Source organism: Lynx rufus, unplaced genomic scaffold, assembly GCF_022079265.1.
Source record: "Lynx rufus isolate CCGP_SWC_20201006 ecotype Redwood Valley unplaced genomic scaffold, mLynRuf1.p SCAF_9, whole genome shotgun sequence".
NCBI classification, from domain to species: Eukaryota; Metazoa; Chordata; class Mammalia; order Carnivora; family Felidae; genus Lynx; species Lynx rufus.
Genome location: NW_025814897.1, coordinates 55,681,604 through 55,698,754, shown reverse-complemented (window position 1 = coordinate 55,698,754; position 17,151 = coordinate 55,681,604). Strand labels below are relative to the sequence as shown.

The following is a 17,151-nucleotide window of genomic DNA, read 5'->3' as shown; positions in this document are numbered from 1 at the left end:
CATGCCCTGCTCTGCCGCCCTCATGGCATCAAACGAGCAAGGCCTTTTGTAAACTCTAGAGAGCTGTGCCCCTGGCAGGAATTTTCCTTATCTACCCTCGGTCTCCTTCTGAGAAAGTTCTGCCTTCCCCTTGGCCCCTGAGCCTTTTGCTAAGGGCTTAGAGCAATAGTGGCAGACCCTAGCATCTCCGAGACATGCATACATAAGGCATCCCTCCCAGAGGGACATCTCCTCAGAGCAGGACAAGGGCACTGACCCTCAAAGACCACCAACCCACACACCTCTGCCTTTGCCCCCTTCTGGGTCCACGTTGTAAGGCATCTCAGGGGTTTCTCCCTTCTTTCAACCTCCTAGGAGACCTCTGAGAGGCCTCTGGGCTCTCCTGTGACCTCATGAAAGCCCCAGAACCACTGAGTGGCAGCCAGAGGTGGCCTTACAACTCTCGCCACTTAGCTCTTCTTTTCTCAGCTAATACAGAAGTGCGTGTTCCACTTGAACCAAACCAGTTATAAGGTCACCGAGGCCTGGATTCAGTTCCAGGCTCTGTCACCTTCCCTTTCGCGTCCTCGGTTTACTCTAAAATGGACACAAGATGCTGACCTCCTGGAGTGACCGCAGATGTGGGAGAGAATGTGAGTCCGGCACTAGCCCATAATGGGGACAGGCTCCGACTGTCCCCGTCAGCACTTTCCACTGCCAGTGTGAGGCCCGGAGCAGTGGCCCCTGTGCGGGGCTGAGCGCGGACCTTGTCTGGGCTGCCCTGGGAGCACTGGTGAGCACAGTCATCCAGGTGGGTCTCGATCTGTGCTCCTGCTCCCTTTACGTCTGCTGTTGTGTCTCCAGCGGCCCAGGAATGACCACCTTGCATTCGTGCACAGCTCTTCACAGTTTGCATTGCACTTTGGTGGGAGTTGAATCACCTGACCTGAGGAGGGCAGGGCAGGGATTATTGCCTGTGGTACAGAGGAGAGGCTAAGGCCCGGGGAGGGCAGTAAGAGGCCCCTGATCTGGAGGGAAGGTTTGGGCTGTGTCTGGGCTGCCGGTTACATAAGCAGGAGCTCACGAGGGGCCATCTGGCATTTAATAGGCACATTGTATAATCACCTTGGGGAACCAAAGCACAATCTCAGGGCCATTGTGTGTGTGTGTGTGTGTGTGTGTGTGATGTTTGTTTAAACCCCAGGAAGGGTGGGTATGGACAAATAGGCTTGGCAGGGAAGGTGGGGCTCTGAGTGGTAATGAACCCCTGTGGTGAGAAGCTCACCCAACAGAACAAAGGGGGCCTGGAGCAACTCAATATTTTCCTTTTGGTTCCAGACAACTGGAACACTCTGTCCTGCCTCAGTTGGGACAAAGTCCAGGATGCACCTGGGCCGGGTTTAATCCTCAAATTGGCCTCTACAAAAGAAAGGGGTGGGAGAGGAGAGGCCCACAGAGGGGGGCGGAGAGAAGAGCCCCACTTCTCGCTGTCCCTGTGCAGAGCCAGAGTGTGGATCAAATGGCGGCCCCTTTAAAGTTTCATGTAGGGCTAGTAATGCTATCCTGCTTCTCCCTCCCCTCTACCCCCTCCCTGAAGGCCAGTAGGGGCAGGTGGGGAAGGGGAGACTGGACAGGGGGGCAGAGCAGGGCCACGCCAGGTGAAGAGACCTGCTGGGGTGAGGCAGGGTGCCTTCTGTCTCCCAGGTGGAGTGGTCACTGTGTGGCAGGAGGGGGGGGGGAACCACAGACTGTCCGGTTAGAGGCCTTCATTACTCAACCCTCTCTCTCATCCCCCTGTGAGCCCCTCCCCCAGCACCTCTGTCCATGGAGCTACGGTGGGTGTGAGCTCAGGCTCTGGGTCACACAGATGTGCGTGGGTGTGAGGAATGAAGGTGACAACACACATGCAGGTCTGGCGTCGCTGGCAGCTGCTGTTAGAATCGTACAGGGAGGGAAACCGAGGCCAGGGGAGGGTAGTGGCTTGCGTCATGGCAAGTGGCAGTGGGAAGAGCGCCTCGTGGGCCTGTCTCCACTGGCCACCTGACCAGCCCTGCTTGAGGCAGCAGATGAAAATAGAGGGATTGGGGCTGAGCAGGCGTGGGTTCTCGTCCTGCCCTGCTTTTTACTAGTTTGGGATAAAACCCAGGTCCTCTCTGAGCCTCTAGTCCTTCTTCCATATGAGGGAGTCAGCCCAGCTGCCTGCCCTGGGTTAAAGAAAGGGCCAAAGAGGCATAACAGCTATATCAGCTTTGGGTAGGGAGGGACAGGGTGGGGGGGGGGGGGCTTGGGACAAGTGTCCCCAGAGCCCACCTGGAAGTCTAGACACAGGGTCCCCAATTGGAAGGAAGTATGCTGCTTCTGGAGGACAGGCCAGGGAGAGGGCTTAGGACTGTGGACTCAGCTATTGTTACCCACAAGAGGGGTAAGGTGGGTAGTCAATGCAGGCCCCCCTTACAGGGCAAGACCTCCGTCTGAGCGGATGGAGTATGGGTCTCAGACGTGGTTCCAGCCACTGCCAAAGCACGGCAGTGAGTCATGCCTCCCCTGTACTCCATCTAGTTCCATCCCCCTTAAGTGTGGCCATGCATAGCTTTCTGAACCTTTGCATCTCGGTTCCGTCTTCGTGAAGTAGCTGCCTTGCGGTGTCTGTAATTGTGAAGGTTAAGTGGGGCCAGGCCGTGATGGCGGGTAGCGTAACAGCCAGCTCATGGCGCACGCTCAGAGCTGGATAGAGCACCCTGACCCCTCCTCAGCAGGGCCTAGGGCAAGACCAGCCCATGGACCCTCGCCCATCAGAGCCGGAGGGGCCAGACCCATCTAGTCCAGGGGGTTTCCGGCAGGGTTCCTCAACATCCTACGGCAGGACTGGTAAGGAGGCCTGGAAAATTCCAAGTCCCCACCCTCATGTCAGCCAGAACATGCCCATTTTCCTCTGCTGATCTTTTTCTAAGAAAGCCTTCCGCTGCCTTCAGTTTACAATCCACCCACCTGGCCTTTTATCACACAGATGGAGAGACTGAGGCCAGAGAGGAATGGGGACCCGGAATTATATGAGGAAGGGTGTTCGGGGAAAGCGTCCTGGGAGGACAGGACTGGTGGTGGCAACTTCCAGCTGGGCCTAGATATGCTGGCTCGTGTCTTACGTGGTAGGCCAGAACCACCTGGTGTGGGGTGTCTGCTGCCGTCCCTCACCTGTGGCTCTCCTTCCAGCCCCCACCATGCCGTGGCCCCTGCTGCTGCTCCCACTGCTGCTGCTGGCCGTGAGCGGGGCCCAGACGACCCGGCCATGCTTCCCCGGATGCCAGTGTGAGGTGGAGACCTTCGGCCTCTTCGACAGCTTCAGCCTGACACGCGTGGACTGCAGCGGCCTGGGCCCCCACATCGTGCCCGTGCCCATCCCTCTGGACACAGCCCACTTGGACCTGTCCTCCAACCGGCTGGAGACCGTGAACGAGTCGGTGCTGGCGGGGCCGGGCTATACCACGCTGGCAGGCCTGGATCTCAGCCACAACCTGCTCGCCAGCATCTCGCCCACCACCTTCTCCCGCCTTCGCTACCTGGAGTCGCTCGACATCAGCCACAATGGCCTGGCAGCTCTGCCGGCGGAGAGCTTCACCAGCTCGCCCCTGAGCGACGTGAACCTCAGCCACAACCGGCTCCGAGAGGTCTCGGTGTCTGCCTTCACGACCCACAGCCCGGGCCGGGCGCTGCACGTGGACCTCTCCCACAACCTCATCCACCGCCTGGTGCCCCACCCTGCAGGGGCCAGCCTGCCCGCACCCGCCATTCAGAGCCTGAACCTGGCCTGGAACCGGCTCCGCACCGTACCCGACCTCCGGGACTTGCCCCTGCGCTACCTGAGCCTGGATGGCAACCCGCTGGCTGCCGTTGGCCCGGGTGCCTTCAGGGGGCTGGCAGGCCTCACGCATCTGTCACTGGGCAGCCTGCAGGGGCTCCCCCAGCTGGCGCCCCATGGCTTCCGTGAGTTGCAAGGCTTGCAGGTCCTGGACCTTTCAGGCAACCCCAAGCTCAAGTGGGCGGGAGCTGAGGTATTCTCGGGCCTGGGCTCCCTGCAGGAGCTGGACCTGTCAGGCACGGGCCTGGTGCCTCTGCCTGAGATGCTGCTCGTCCACCTGCCAGCACTGCAGAGCATCAGCGTGGGCCAGGGCGTGCGGTGCCGGCGGCTAGTGCGGGAGGGCGCCTATCCTCGGCAGCCTGTCTCTAGCCCCAAGGTGGCCCTGCACTGCGTAGACCCCCGGGAAAGGGCTGCGGAGAGCCCCAACGCTTTGTGACAAACGGTGTGGCCCGGGGCCGTCTGACACACTGCTGCCCTGGGCTTCCTCAGGGCCTGGGTAATTTATATTTTCATGTGCCAATGCCAGGGGGCACCCTGCAGGCCTCTGTAGCAGCGCGGAAGAGAGCTGTGGACCTAGGGAGAACTTTGGGGCTGGGGCCGACACCCAGGAGCAAAGTCTGGCCCCTCTGTCTGTGTTGCTCCCCAGACCATAAGTAGAAGGTCTTAGATGCCAAACCCAGACGGCAGTCCCCTGCCGTCCTTCCCCGTTTGTCCCCAAAGTGCCTTCCTTCAGGCCTGGGCCAACCTGACCTGTGACAGGGGGAGGGTGGAAGGGCGATACTGCTGCAGAAAAGAGGTCAGGCCCACGGCTGAGCATCCCCTTGGGCCCACGGTCCAGTCACTCAGGGGCATGAGTTTCTTTTATGAGGTAGCCCCCGCTTTGCCCTGGGCCCATGAGGCCCACTTCATCCTTTTGTTTTCCTCTAGAACGCTGGGTAGAACCTTAGTCATAGAAGGGACTAGAGAAAAAAATCAAGTGCACCTCCTCATGTGACAGGTGGGGACACTGAGGTCCAGAGAGGGCAAATGGCTAATCTAAGGCACTAGAGCCATGGAGACGTAACCGGCCCCAGCATCCTGCCTCCCAGCGAGGCCTTTTGCACTTTTCTGTCTTTTCTAAATCATGCCCTCTGTCCCCTTCCTGGGCTCCCCCATCCTGCCATTTGTACCCTTTCCCTGTCGTCCCCAGGACAGGCAAGGGCCTCCGAGGTGGGACTCGGACCCGAGACCAGCTGTATGGCACAGGTTAAGTGAGTTCACCTCAGAGCCTCTGGAAGCTTCAGGCATGCCAGTCCCAGCCCTACCAGTTTCCCACTCTGCAGTGGGGTCCTCCAGCGTTGAGACTGGAAATTCGTCCATTGACCCCTGCGGTACTGCCTCGAAGTGCAAGGAGTTGATGCAGTCCTGGAGCCCCAAGGGGCCTCCTGGACTCGGTCCCCACTGGCCCTGAGCCCAACAGCCTCTCTCACCCATCTTTGGGCAGGAGGCAGGTACCCCCATCAATGTTTATGCTCTCAGCTTCCCAGCCCTGGGCTCTTTCCTTTGTATTTGTTCTATAAAAGTTGTTGCCTTTGTAATGGACTGTTACTTCAACCACCCCTCCCCCCACCCCTGCCGGCAGGGGATGGAAACGTGTCATTTGTAAAAGAAGAAAAACATTGCATTTGTTCACTTTTGTAATACTGTGTCCTGGGGGTGTGCTGAGGGAGGAGGTGTTGGGGGGAAGCGATTGGGCATCAGGGGTCCCAAGGAGCCACACACAGGACAAGGAGAGCTCTGTCCTCTCCCACTTAGCCCCACCCTACACCTAACTGATCCTTGATTTAATAAACACTATAAAGAGTCCATCTTTCCATCCTTGGACTAGCACCCTCCAACATGCTCTGGGCAGCCTGTTGTCCCGGAAAAGCCCCATCCCCTCTTGCAGGATTTGAAGAGTGAGCTGACCTGAGGGAGGGAGTTACTCGGGGGGGGGGGGGGGGGGGGGTTGGTAACTGAAAGGAGTCGTTCCTTTCCCTGTGGCTTGCACCCCGTCCACCCTTCTCTCCCCTCTCCCTGCTGCCCCAACTCCATGAACTTGGCAGGCCCTCCCACACCTCTGCTTTTGCTCAGGCTGTTCCTCTGGGGCCTTGCCCTCCCCCCACCCCCCACATCCCTGCCTCTCAGCTCCTTCCCACCCTAATAGCGCCAGTTCCAGCCTCACCTCAGAAGCTTTCCCTAAGACCCCCTCCCCTCCCTCCTCTGAGCTGCTGCAGTATTTTGTGACTTCTTGGCACTTTGCCTGCTGTGGTACCCTAAATCCTGTTTGCACACTTCCAGTCGCAGGGAACTCCCTTCCAGTTCATCTGAATGGGTCCGCTGTCTGTAAGTTATTCCTTCTCACTGGCCAAGGTCTGCGGGAACATCCATCACCATCATCACCAACAATGACCAGTTTTTTCTGATATCTACTCTGCCAAGGGAATCTTGTTCTTGGGGTGTGAGTGGGAAGGACACACAGAAGACACCTGAGCGGCAGGTAGCTGTGAGAGCCTGCCGGGGCAGGGTTAGGAAGGTTTCCTGGAGGAGGCCGGTCCACAGAGCTGAGAAGAACAAATGGACCTGGACAGAAGAGGGTGGCACCTAGGAGGAGGGAGTCACAGGTGAGCTATGGCACAGAACCTAGAACATTCAGGCTACAAGGTATGGCTGGGAAGCTTGCCCATCATGTCACTTAGGCCCCCCAGGCTTGGGCTCCAGGAGCTGGAGGCTGGCACCCATCAGTCAATATGGTCATAGATAACAGTTCTCAGATTGGTTCTCCACCCTTCTCTCATCTCCTGGGATAGGGGAGCCTTCAAGTGCAGGGGCAGGGAAGGGATCCCAGGGGCTTTCGCCCAGTGACGCTGGACCCTCCCCAAAGTTCCCCTTGAAGAAGAGTCGTGGGGGGGAGAGAGGGAATGGAACGTAGGTGTCTTTCAAATGGGGACAAAGGCACCGTGGAGAGGCCGAGCCTTCTGCGGGAGACATGTGAGTGTGTCTTCCGGGGCAGGTCACCTCTGGCCTGAGCTGGAGCTTCACATCCGCAAAATCGGCAGGGATGAAGCTCTATGGCGAGGATGGGACCATCACATTGTGGGGCTCCCCCGCCCTGTGGGGCACTACCCCGCACATCCCGCAGCTCTGGCCTCTTGCAAGCCTTCGGGAGAGCAAAAGCCCCGGGGGCCAGCGGCCCTCACCTAACCCCGCGTCCACGTGCCCCTCCGGCGGCTCCCAGTCCGCAGCGCCACCACGTGGCCACGCATGGCCAGACACCCCGGAGCGAGCTGTCGCGCAGCTTGCAGGCGAGCACTCCTTCGGTGAGCACTCCTTCCCGTAGCCACACCGCCTTCATGCTGCTACGGTCCGCCCTCCTGGGATCCTGGGGCCGAGAAGGAGGACATTACAGAATTAGAGGGATAAGTGCAAAGATTCCATTTTGGAGTTCACAGAAAAGGGTTAATTAAAATCCTGGGTCCATTACGAACCAGTTGTGTGACTTTGGCCGAGTCACTGTACCTTTCTAGGCCTGGAAAATGGGGATGAAAATATCTCCCTCTACAGGACCGAATGAGCAAATGAAGTAATGTTTGTAAAGAATCAAGTACAGTACCTGGCACAAAATAGATACTCCATAAATGCTTGGTCCCTCCTTCACTCAATCACAGAATTATGAAATAGGTCAGAGAATCATGCGGTCTTAGACTCCTGTTTTGATAACTGACTCAGAACCGAAGGGTGTCATAAAGGTTCGGGATTGTGGCTGCAGAACAGTACTCTAATCCACAGGATCTTTGCTCTGTGTGCCGGACATAGACTAGAACTTCAACACATGCCAGTCAGGTTTTAGGGATGGGCAGACGACTGAGACACAGTTTGTCATCACAGCACAGGCCAGCTCACAAACATTTCCTTACGTTTCACTAATAATCAGCTGCCACTTACTGGACACATATTCCTGGGACTTGGAGTACTGCTAACATTTCCTCCTCACAACTGCCCCGAGTAATATTGTCCCCATACAGGTGAGGATACCAGCCTGGGCCTGGCTGCATCTGACCAATGGTGAGTCGTTTTTGCTTGTCCGATGTCAGTGGCTGGGCCAGCTGTATAGACCTCACATGTCAGAGAGGGCAGAGGTGCTCCGAGAAACCAAAACAACACTGGGGTCCCATTTATTTTCCTGTTGAAAGTAAACTGGGGAAGTTATGCAACTCTAAATGTCTCCAATCAGACCCCTGATTCTAGACCCTAGAGCATGAAAAGCCAAAGAGCCAAGTCAAAGTTCTTCCCCTCCTGCTCCCCATTTCACAGAGGGAGAGACTCAGGCCCAGAGAAGAGCAGCCCAAGGTCGCATGGCAGGTGACCAGGATTCTTTTCTTCAGGACTGACTACACAATTCGTGCGACCCAATGTAAAGTGACAATATGGGTACTCATTCAAGAATCTCGGGATGGCAAGAGCAGAGCGTTAAACCAAGACCCTTCTAATGTCCCACCGCCCACGAAGCCAGCCCTGCTGTGCTTCAGTCACATCATTTACGGAGAAGGAAGGAGCCAACGCCCAATTTTGGTCAGGATGGCAGAAGAGAGTCTGTGTCGATTTGTGTGTAACCCCATCCCTCTGGGAGCCAAGGAGTTTCCCTCCATGGGTGTTACCATACCACCTCTTTGAAGTCCCCAAACTGTCACGGCCAAAGGCTCTCAGAGAGAAAGAGCGGATGGAGATAGAGATGCTTCCGCACCAGCTCACAGGATGTGTCTCTGGGCAAGGCCGCGAGGCATGTCTGGGGCAGAGGCCTGCCCTCTGTTCCTACCTGATGTCCACCACGATGGTAGAGGTCATCATAGGTTAATAGGGCCTTGTCCCATCAGTGCTCAGTGCTCTGTGTTGGCCAATGCTCACCAGGGAGCCAATGTTCACTGACACCTAACACTTATCAGTACCTAATGTCCATCAGTGACAGTCCCCACCAACAGCTGATATCCACAATCAGAAAATGTCCAGTGGTGGTAAGGTTCACTACTGCTCAACACGTACAAGTGCCCAGTATTTGCAGGTATCTAATTGCATTGTAACCGCTCTAGGCATCCATACCTAATGTCAGTCCATAGTTCCACACCTTAACCATCCAGTTAAGTCCCATGGCCTGTGTTTATTCTTCTCTTTTATTTATTTAAGTGTCGGTGGTTGTATTTATGGATATGATTAGGTCGTTGAACTAGGCAGGAGCTTCTTCCTGGGTTTACTGTTTAATTCCAAAAGCTGGGGCACCTGGGTGGCTCAGCCGGTTGAGTGGCCGACTTCGGCTCAGTCATGATCTCACGGTCCGTGAGTTCGAGCCCCGCGTTGGGCTCTGTGTCTCCCTCTCTCTGACCCTCCCCCCGTTCATGCTCTGTCTCTCTCTGTCTCAAAAATAAATAAACGTTAAAAAAAATTTTTTTTAATTCCAAAAGCTATTTATTATTTTATTGTGCATACCTGTTAGTCAAAATATCCAGATTTAGGAATACACACTTGTGTTTATGTAGGTGTATATGTAACGTGTATATACAGTATGTAATTATCATGTACATGATACAAGAAGACAGAGAAAAAGAGAAAATGCTTTTGGAACAGAAGTGTCAAGCCAGGAAACATTTTGTAACTAGTTGCTTCTTAAAAGCAGCAGCTTTTCCGAAGTTGAGTGGTGATTCAACGCATCAGCCCTCCCGCTCAGGTAAGGTCAAAGAGCCCGACTTCAGGCTGAAAAAAACCCAGGTTCCCAAATCGGATTAAGGCCCTGAATGAGGGCTCCTTAAAAGCAGCGTAACCTGCAGTGAAGGCCCAGGCTCGAAGCCCAGCTCTGCTGCTTATAGCGAAGTGGCCTGGGCTAAGCCATTTAACCTTTGAGCCTCAGTCTCCACATCTGTGAAATGGAGTTGGTTGCTATCTCACAAGCTTGTTTGTAGGGAATAAGTTAGTCAATGTACAGTGTGCTTAAACTAGTGTCTGGCATATAATAAGTGCCATATAATAAATAGCATAAAATATTGGGTTGTTTTTTTTTTTTGAAAATTCTTTCTTTTGCCAAACTTGTTAGCATGCTATGATGCAAAATATTCTCAGGCAGGGTTTCTTCAGTGGCCATCAGGTGAACCTCATATTATGCTTAGGAATTTGCCTGAAGAGAGGTTCTACCCTCTGCATCGGTACATTTCAAAATTACCCTTGGGGCGCCCGGGTGGCTCAGTCAGTTAAGCGTCCAACTCTTAATTTCACCCAGGTCATGATCTCACAGTTCGTGAGATGGAGCCCCACGTCAGGCTCCGTGCTGACAGTGCAGAGGCTGCTTGGGGTTCTGTCTCCTTCGCTCTTTGCCCCTCCCCACTCACACATGTGTACACACTCTCTCTCTCTCTTTCTCTCTCAAAATACATAAACATTAGCACTGGGTGTTATATGGAAACCAATCTGACAATAAATTATATATTAAAAAATAAAACAAAATAAATGAACCGTTGTTTTCATTAAAAACAAAAACCAAATTGCCATGCAGTTTCCTTCTGACCCGATACTTGTAAGGGCACAGTGCTTAGGCAATCTCCTAACCATCCTTCTCGGGCCTGGTGGTCACGGATGGAGATGCAGGGCAAACCTTCCATTCCTGTCTCTCTTCCTGACAGCCTCACTCCGTCTGAAATCCCACCGTCACTCTTTGGCTTAAGCTATGGAGACGAACAAGTGTCTGTGTGGGATTAGGGCATCCGCGAACTGATGGAGAGCAAAGGGATACCTGACCACTTTCTCCAAATGTGATACACCCTAAAAATGACTTTAAGGGGATGTGCTCAGCCAGTTGCGGAGGCAAGATGGTGAGATCCATAAAGAAGGTAGTTGAAGGATAAGGTCTCTTACACACGCGGCCTTCTCTATCAACCAGTGTGATATCCTGTTACATTGATGACCCCATGACCCACCTCCTAGTATTATCACCCAGTGTGGAAACATCCTTTTGAATATGGATTGGCTCTGTGATTTGCTTTAATCAATAGAACACAATAGAAGTGGCTCTGGGCCAGTTCCAGACCTAAGTCTTAAGAAGGCCTGGTACAGGCGCCGGGTGTCTCAGTCGGTTGAGCGTTGACTCTTGATTTCGGCTCAGGTCACGATCTCACGGTTCATGGGTTCGCTCCCCAGGCTGCACTACCAGTGTGGAGCCTGCTTGGGATTTGCTCTCTTTGCCCCTCCCCTGCTCATGGTCTCTCTCTCTCTCTCTCTCAAAGTAAATAAATAAGCTTAAAAAAAAAAAAAAAAAGGCAGCCTGGTAGCTTTCACTTTTGCAATCTTGGGAGCCCAGAGCTGCCACGTATGGAGTCTGATGAGACCGTGCAGAGAACCCGTAAGGCCATATGGAGAGAGAAAACTCAACCATCCTGTATCCCAGCAGATCTTGGACCCCAGGGTCCAAATCACCAGCTTAACATGCGAGGGACCCCCAACAAAACCAGCAGGGGAATCTCAGCCCTGATTGTAGAATCATGAGCAAATACAAGGATTGTTGTGCTAAGCCATTATTCTTTGGAGCGGTTTCTTACAAGGCAATAAATAACCAAAATAATCCAGTCTTAGGCCCCACGTGCCCTCAGCCCCACTGCCCCTGTTTCACCCCCTCTGGCTTCCCTGGTAAAAGAACTGCTAACCAAGCCCCGGGCCAGAGCAGCTGAAGATGCAAGGGGACCAAGTGACAAAGCCAGACAGCCAGAGCCCCCTCCAGGGACGGGGCAGAGAGGCACAGGTGGCAGGAAACACATGTAGCAGGTGTTTTAAAGTTTACGAGGTGCTGCCCTGCCCATGAGCTCATCTCTCGTCATACTTGTGTCTCATGGCCTCCCAGGGAGCTTGGCCAGGCCCCCCTCAGGTTCACACTCTCCTCGAAGCCCCCCGCCCCCCACTCCAGCCCACACAGAGGACTCGCAGGTCCTCCGACAGACCACCTCTCAGCCAGGGCCTTCTCTTGCCTCACCCCCACTCCCAGCCGAGAACTGGAGGCGTCAAGAGCCAAACCCTCTGTCCTGCCAACTGCCTTCCCCTTCTCTCTGGGGCTTTCTTCCAGACGGAGGGACTTCCTTGAGGAGCCCGAGGCCAGTCACAGACGGGGGCGGGGAGAGAGAAGCTGGTCTGGAACACAGCGGCACCGAGCGGACCACAAAAGAGGCGTAGCTTTTTGTTGCTTCCCGCAGACTGTGGGCAAAGTCATACTTAGCACAAGCTTTAAAAATCCTCTCCCCACACACAGACACAAACACTGTAATTCCCTTGAGTTGCCCCACCCGCCAGCTAAATCCAACATCGTGTACAGACATGTGAGAAGGGGGGAGGAACCAGGATGGGTGCTTGGAGGGAACGTTCTCTCGGGGTTCAGAGCAGACCTCTCAGGAGCGGCTACACAGAACTTCCCTTTGCTAACATGTTCGGAAGAAAGCTCCCCGTCGAAGGAGTAAGGGAGGGGGCGACAAATGCTTCCCTGTCCTCACACCCACCAGGCTGATTACCTCCCACGTAGCCTTCCTATCTCAGCATCCATGCCACCACCTCTGGGAAGCCTCCCTTGACCACCTTCCCGCATTCTTCCCCAGGCAATGTTAGATGCTCCTCCTCTGCATTAACCCAGTATCTCACCTTCCCTCCAGAGTGACACTGATCACATTTATTTTCTGTTTATCTTTCCAGCTTACACTCTGCCCTGAGGGCAAGAACTTGCTTTCCAAAGGGTCCCTAGCACCTAGGCTGGTGCCTGGCACATAGCTGGTTGTCAATACTTCCCTGAAAATAAGTAAATGTGTCCGTTTCATCCATTTTACCAACATTTAAATGGAGGCCCAGAGGGGTTAAGTGACTTCCCCAAGGCTGCACAGCAAGCTCATGGCAGAAACCAGCTCTTCAGACTTGCAGCTCCTCTGTCCCTGTCCCCTCCTCTCTCCCTCAGGTGGCAAGTGTGTGCTTCACCACCTGAAGCTGGGATGGGGAAGGAGTCCCCTGTGAGTATCCCCTCCTCCTCTCCAGATCCTTGGCAGGGAACTACCTCCGTTCTGACTTCCTCCTGGGTGACTAGATCTGTGCTTCATCCATCCCAACAGCAACCCTACCGGCAATCAGTCCCCCCCTGAGCCTGCTTCCCCAGCTGTTAACATGAGTCCGCCTCAGAGGGCAAGGGGCTCCTTCTAACCAAGGGTCTGTGAACCCCTACGAAAAAGACCAAAGGAGGCACGCCCCATAACGCTTGCGGTGGCACACAGCATAAACCTTCCCCAAGCACCAGAAAGGCCCAGAAGTCTCATTCTTTCCAAATGTGCCAACATTTCACTTCCATGTTCCGTAAGTTTCAAACTTTCACGCGTGCATGCTTGGTATGTCGGTACCCACACGGACGGTGGTGATGGTAGTTTTGGGGCTTCAAAAACAAATCCTGATGATTCGACTGCATCACCAGGTTCGGCCAGCATTTTAAAGTTTGCACAGAGGGGTGCCTGGGTGGCTCAGTTGGTTGAGCGTCGGACTTCAGCTCAGGTCATGATCTCACAGTTCGTTTCGTGGGTTCGAGCCCCGCATCGGGCTCTGTGCTGACAGCTCAGAGCCCGGAGCCTGCTTCCGATTCTGTGTCTCCCTCTCTCTCTGCCCCTCCCCCACTCACACTCTGTCTCTCTCTCCTTCAAAAATAAATAAACATTAAAAAAAATTAAAAAAATAAATAAATAAAGTTTGCACAGAGCTTACATTTCACACCCATCCCTCATTTACTCTTCACAACCTTCTCATGAGGGAGGCAGGGCAGGCCTTATCACTAACCCGTTTCACAGACGGGGAAGATGATGCCCAGAGAGTAGGCGGCCGACCCCGGGGACTTGTACTCAGAAGCGCTATTCCAAATTCTCTTCTCCCCACAGAGTGAATCTGTTTCAAAATGTAAAGAAAAGAAAGAGAAAAAAAAAATCAAGAAGGACGAAGATAATTTTCTAGGAGATGGGAGTGAGAGGTGACAAGAAGAATAAAACCCTAGGACAAAGGTGACAGGATGCTGAGAGAGTGACTCAAAGGATCGGGGCAGCGCAGGGGGTGAGACGGCAGGCCTCAAGGCTCAGGATCCACCCACACACACTTTGAAGCCCTGCAATTGTCAGGAAGACACCACAGTCTGGCCACAGGGCGCCCAGACACCCTGACCCTGGCGGCTCCCCAGGACTGCACCAGAAGGTGGCATAGGTGGGGCCAGAGCCCGAGTTCCCGTCCGACAGAGTGGTGGGGGAACCAGGGATCCTCGCAAGAATCGAGTTGGTGGCAGAGCCAGGAGCAGAATCCAGGTCTCTGACCCGTCGGGGCCGTTCCCACCAGAGGGTGCGGCCAACGGCACCTCTTTCTTTCTCCACCCATTTGCCCCTTTTCTTACACCCCCTGTTTCTGGCCTGAGGCTTGGGTCAGGGAGGCATCCCCAGGAGGAGAGAGCAGAGGGGGACTCGCAGAAGTAGGAGTCTGAACGAGCAGTGGATTTCGGTAGTCACCAAGGACTGCCTTGCCTTGACATCTTCCCCTCTGATTAAATAACTTCCGATCTTTGTGCTTTACAGAATTTTAAAACATTTTTCTCAGGTGTGTGTGTGTGTGTGTGTGTGTGTTAATTCAACAAATAGTCACTGCTTATATGTTGACTTATTTCATCCTCACTATACAGGAAGATGTTTGACAGATGGGACTCCTGAGGCTCAGAGAGGTTACCTGATTTACCCAAGGTCACACAGCAGGTAAGTGACAGATTTCAGATTTTCTTTTTTTAAGTCAGCTCTACGCCCAATGTGGGGCTTGAACTCACGACCCCGAGATCAAGAGTCGCATGCTCCACCCACTGAGCTAGGCAGGTGCCCCCCCGGATTTCAGATTTCAAAAGCAAGTCTGGAGGCACCTGGGTGGCTCAGTTGGTTAAGCACCTGACTCTTAATTTCAGCTCAGGTCATGATCTCATTGTTCATGGGATTGAGCCCCGCGACCAGCTCCATGCTGACAGCACAGAACCTGCTTGGAATTCTCTCTCTCCCTTTCTCTCTGCCCCTCCCCAGCTCATGCACAGGTGCTCTCTCTGTCTCAAAATAAATAAATAAACATTTTAAAAAAAGAAGAAAAAGCAAGTCTGTCTGACTCTGGAGCCCATAAATAAAGTGCATATGTGGAAAGCACAATGCTAACCTTACAGAATCAGAAACAGAAAATTCTAGAGTGTCAGCCTCCTTGGCTCTTCCCTCACAGTAGCTGAGGCTGGGGTTTGGTGGGAACCTTGGAAGGGACTTGAGGTCCTGAGGCTAGTGATCCGATGGCTCTGATCCCCACTCCAGCCCAGTCCAGCGACCTCTGAGCAGGGCCAGTCACCCCTGCTTGGTTACCTCGCTGGCCAAGGGCGGTTACTCTGGGGTTGGGAACCCCCTCAGAGAAAGGCCTTGTGGGCCCAAGCCTTCATTCTTCACCTGCTCAAAGCCACCCAGTCGAGTGGGCCTGGATTTGAACCGGGGTCCTCTGACCTTCCTGTCCAGGCCTCCTCCCGGCCCATGCTGGGGCCCTGTTCAGCATGAGGTGTACCCAAGGATGTCTCATGGGCCACTGCCAATTGTGGATGAGTATGACATAGTCCCCGCCCAAGTCCATGGCTCTTTAACAAGGACCGCAGAGATTTAACTAAAAATGTTTGGTTATATGGGGATACCCAGGCATGAAGGTAGGTCAGCAGGGGAAATATTTAGCCTCTGGAATCAGGGGGGCAGGAAAAGTTGGGGCACCTTGCATCCCAGCTGCTCCTGCCACTTCGTAGCGGCATCCCCTCAGCCAAGACATTGGAGCCCCAGGTCCCTCACCAGAGTGGGGACATCAAGGCTGTTTGTAGCACATTCACACCACCCTCAGAGCCCCCATCACACTGAGGGCCTCAGATGGTGCCGGCAACTCCCCCACTTCCCAAGGCTGAGATTCAGGCCTGTGTCAGTTTTGACTGGGCAGTACTGGGTGACACACTGGTACGGAAATCCTGTGACTCTCTACGCCATTAGGTCTAAGCAGGACCCAAGTGGTGATTGGGCCATTATTTCACTGACGCCCGGCGCTGATAAGACAAATTAATGGGCCATGTAGCCAGAAACTAAAGAGGAAAAGGAACTAAAAGTAACAATAAAATCTGTCGTCTGAACAGCATGTAATGTTTCAGAGCAATTGCCTATCCGCGATAATGCTTAGATCTTAACAAAAACCTTGTGAGGAGCCCAGATGGCATTGTTAGCTCCTTTTACAAAAGAGGAAACTGAGGGTCAGAGAGGAGGTATGTGGTTTGTCCAGGGCCCTACATGCAGTGGCAGAGAGAATGAGTGAACTCTGGTCCTGGTCCCCGACCTGGTGAGAACAGGGGTGGGAAGTAAGTGGGAAGATGTGAGAAAGGAGGGAAGGACGTGGGAGCACAGAATTCCCCCTATGTCTCCCCCCACCCCGAATTGCCCTTAGTAATAAAAAAAATACAAATTAGGGGCACCTGGGCAGCTCAGTGGGTTAGGCGACCTGAGACTTTGGCTCACGTCATGATCTCATAGTTCATGAGTTCGTGCCCCGCGTCAGGCTCTGTGCTGACAGCTCGGAGCCTGGAGCCTGCTTCGGATTCTGTGTCTCCCTCTCTCTCTCCTCCTTCCCCCTCCCCCACTCGTGCTGTCTGTCTGTCTGTCTCTCTCAAAAGTAAATAAACATTCAAAGAAAACACAAATTAAAACCCTGTGGAGATCCATTTGTACTGGCTTTGTGTCATTTCTAAGAGGTGGTCTCTCCTTGGAGGCAGGAATGGGAAAATAGCCAGTCTCATGCCCAGCTCAAGAGAGAGAGAACTTTGGCACAAACCTTGAGAAGGAGCAGTTTGGCAATACGTACGCAATGTTCTAGAATTATTTCAAAATAAATGAAGCTGCAAGAACCCCAGCTAGGGGATGGGTTGTTGCGAGAAGGAGGGCCTGAGGACACCCCCTGGGGGCGTATAGGACAGTAATACCCTGTCCTGTTGATCTGGTTACACTCTGTGTTGTGAAATTCAATAAGCTGTACCCCTTGATACATGTACTTTTCTGAGTCCATATTACACTTCAGTACAAAGATTTTTTTTTTAAGGGTAAACCCACAGAATAACATTTAACTATATATGTGCGTGCGTGCGTGCGTGTGTGTGTGTGTGCGTGTGTGTGTGCGTGTGTGTGCGTGTGTGTGTAGTTCTTACATATAACTATATACATATATATAGTTTTTTC

General features: G+C 53.6%; 1 protein-coding gene across 1 annotated transcript; it reads left to right on the top strand.

Annotated features, from left to right (window-relative positions):
• The first annotated feature begins 2,663 nt into the window (after positions 1 to 2,663).
• On the top strand, positions 2,664 to 4,271 carry TSKU (tsukushi, small leucine rich proteoglycan). The gene is made up of 2 exons (XM_047070187.1): positions 2,664 to 2,847; positions 3,190 to 4,271. Exons 1-2 carry the CDS (start codon positions 2,757 to 2,759, stop codon positions 4,269 to 4,271), a joined length of 1,173 nt encoding a protein of 390 aa, XP_046926143.1. The 5' UTR covers positions 2,664 to 2,756.
• Positions 4,272 to 17,151: the final 12,880 nt, after the last annotated feature.

Bases quoted from the DNA above. Each gene is read 5' to 3' on its own strand.
- TSKU (XM_047070187.1), top strand. From the start codon at position 2,757: ATGGACCCTCGCCCATCAGAGCCGGAGGGGCCAGACCCATCTAGTCCA. The intron at 2,848-3,189 runs GTAAGGAGGCCT...CTCTCCTTCCAG, and splicing joins AACATCCTACGGCAGGACTG to CCCCCACCATGCCGTGGCCC.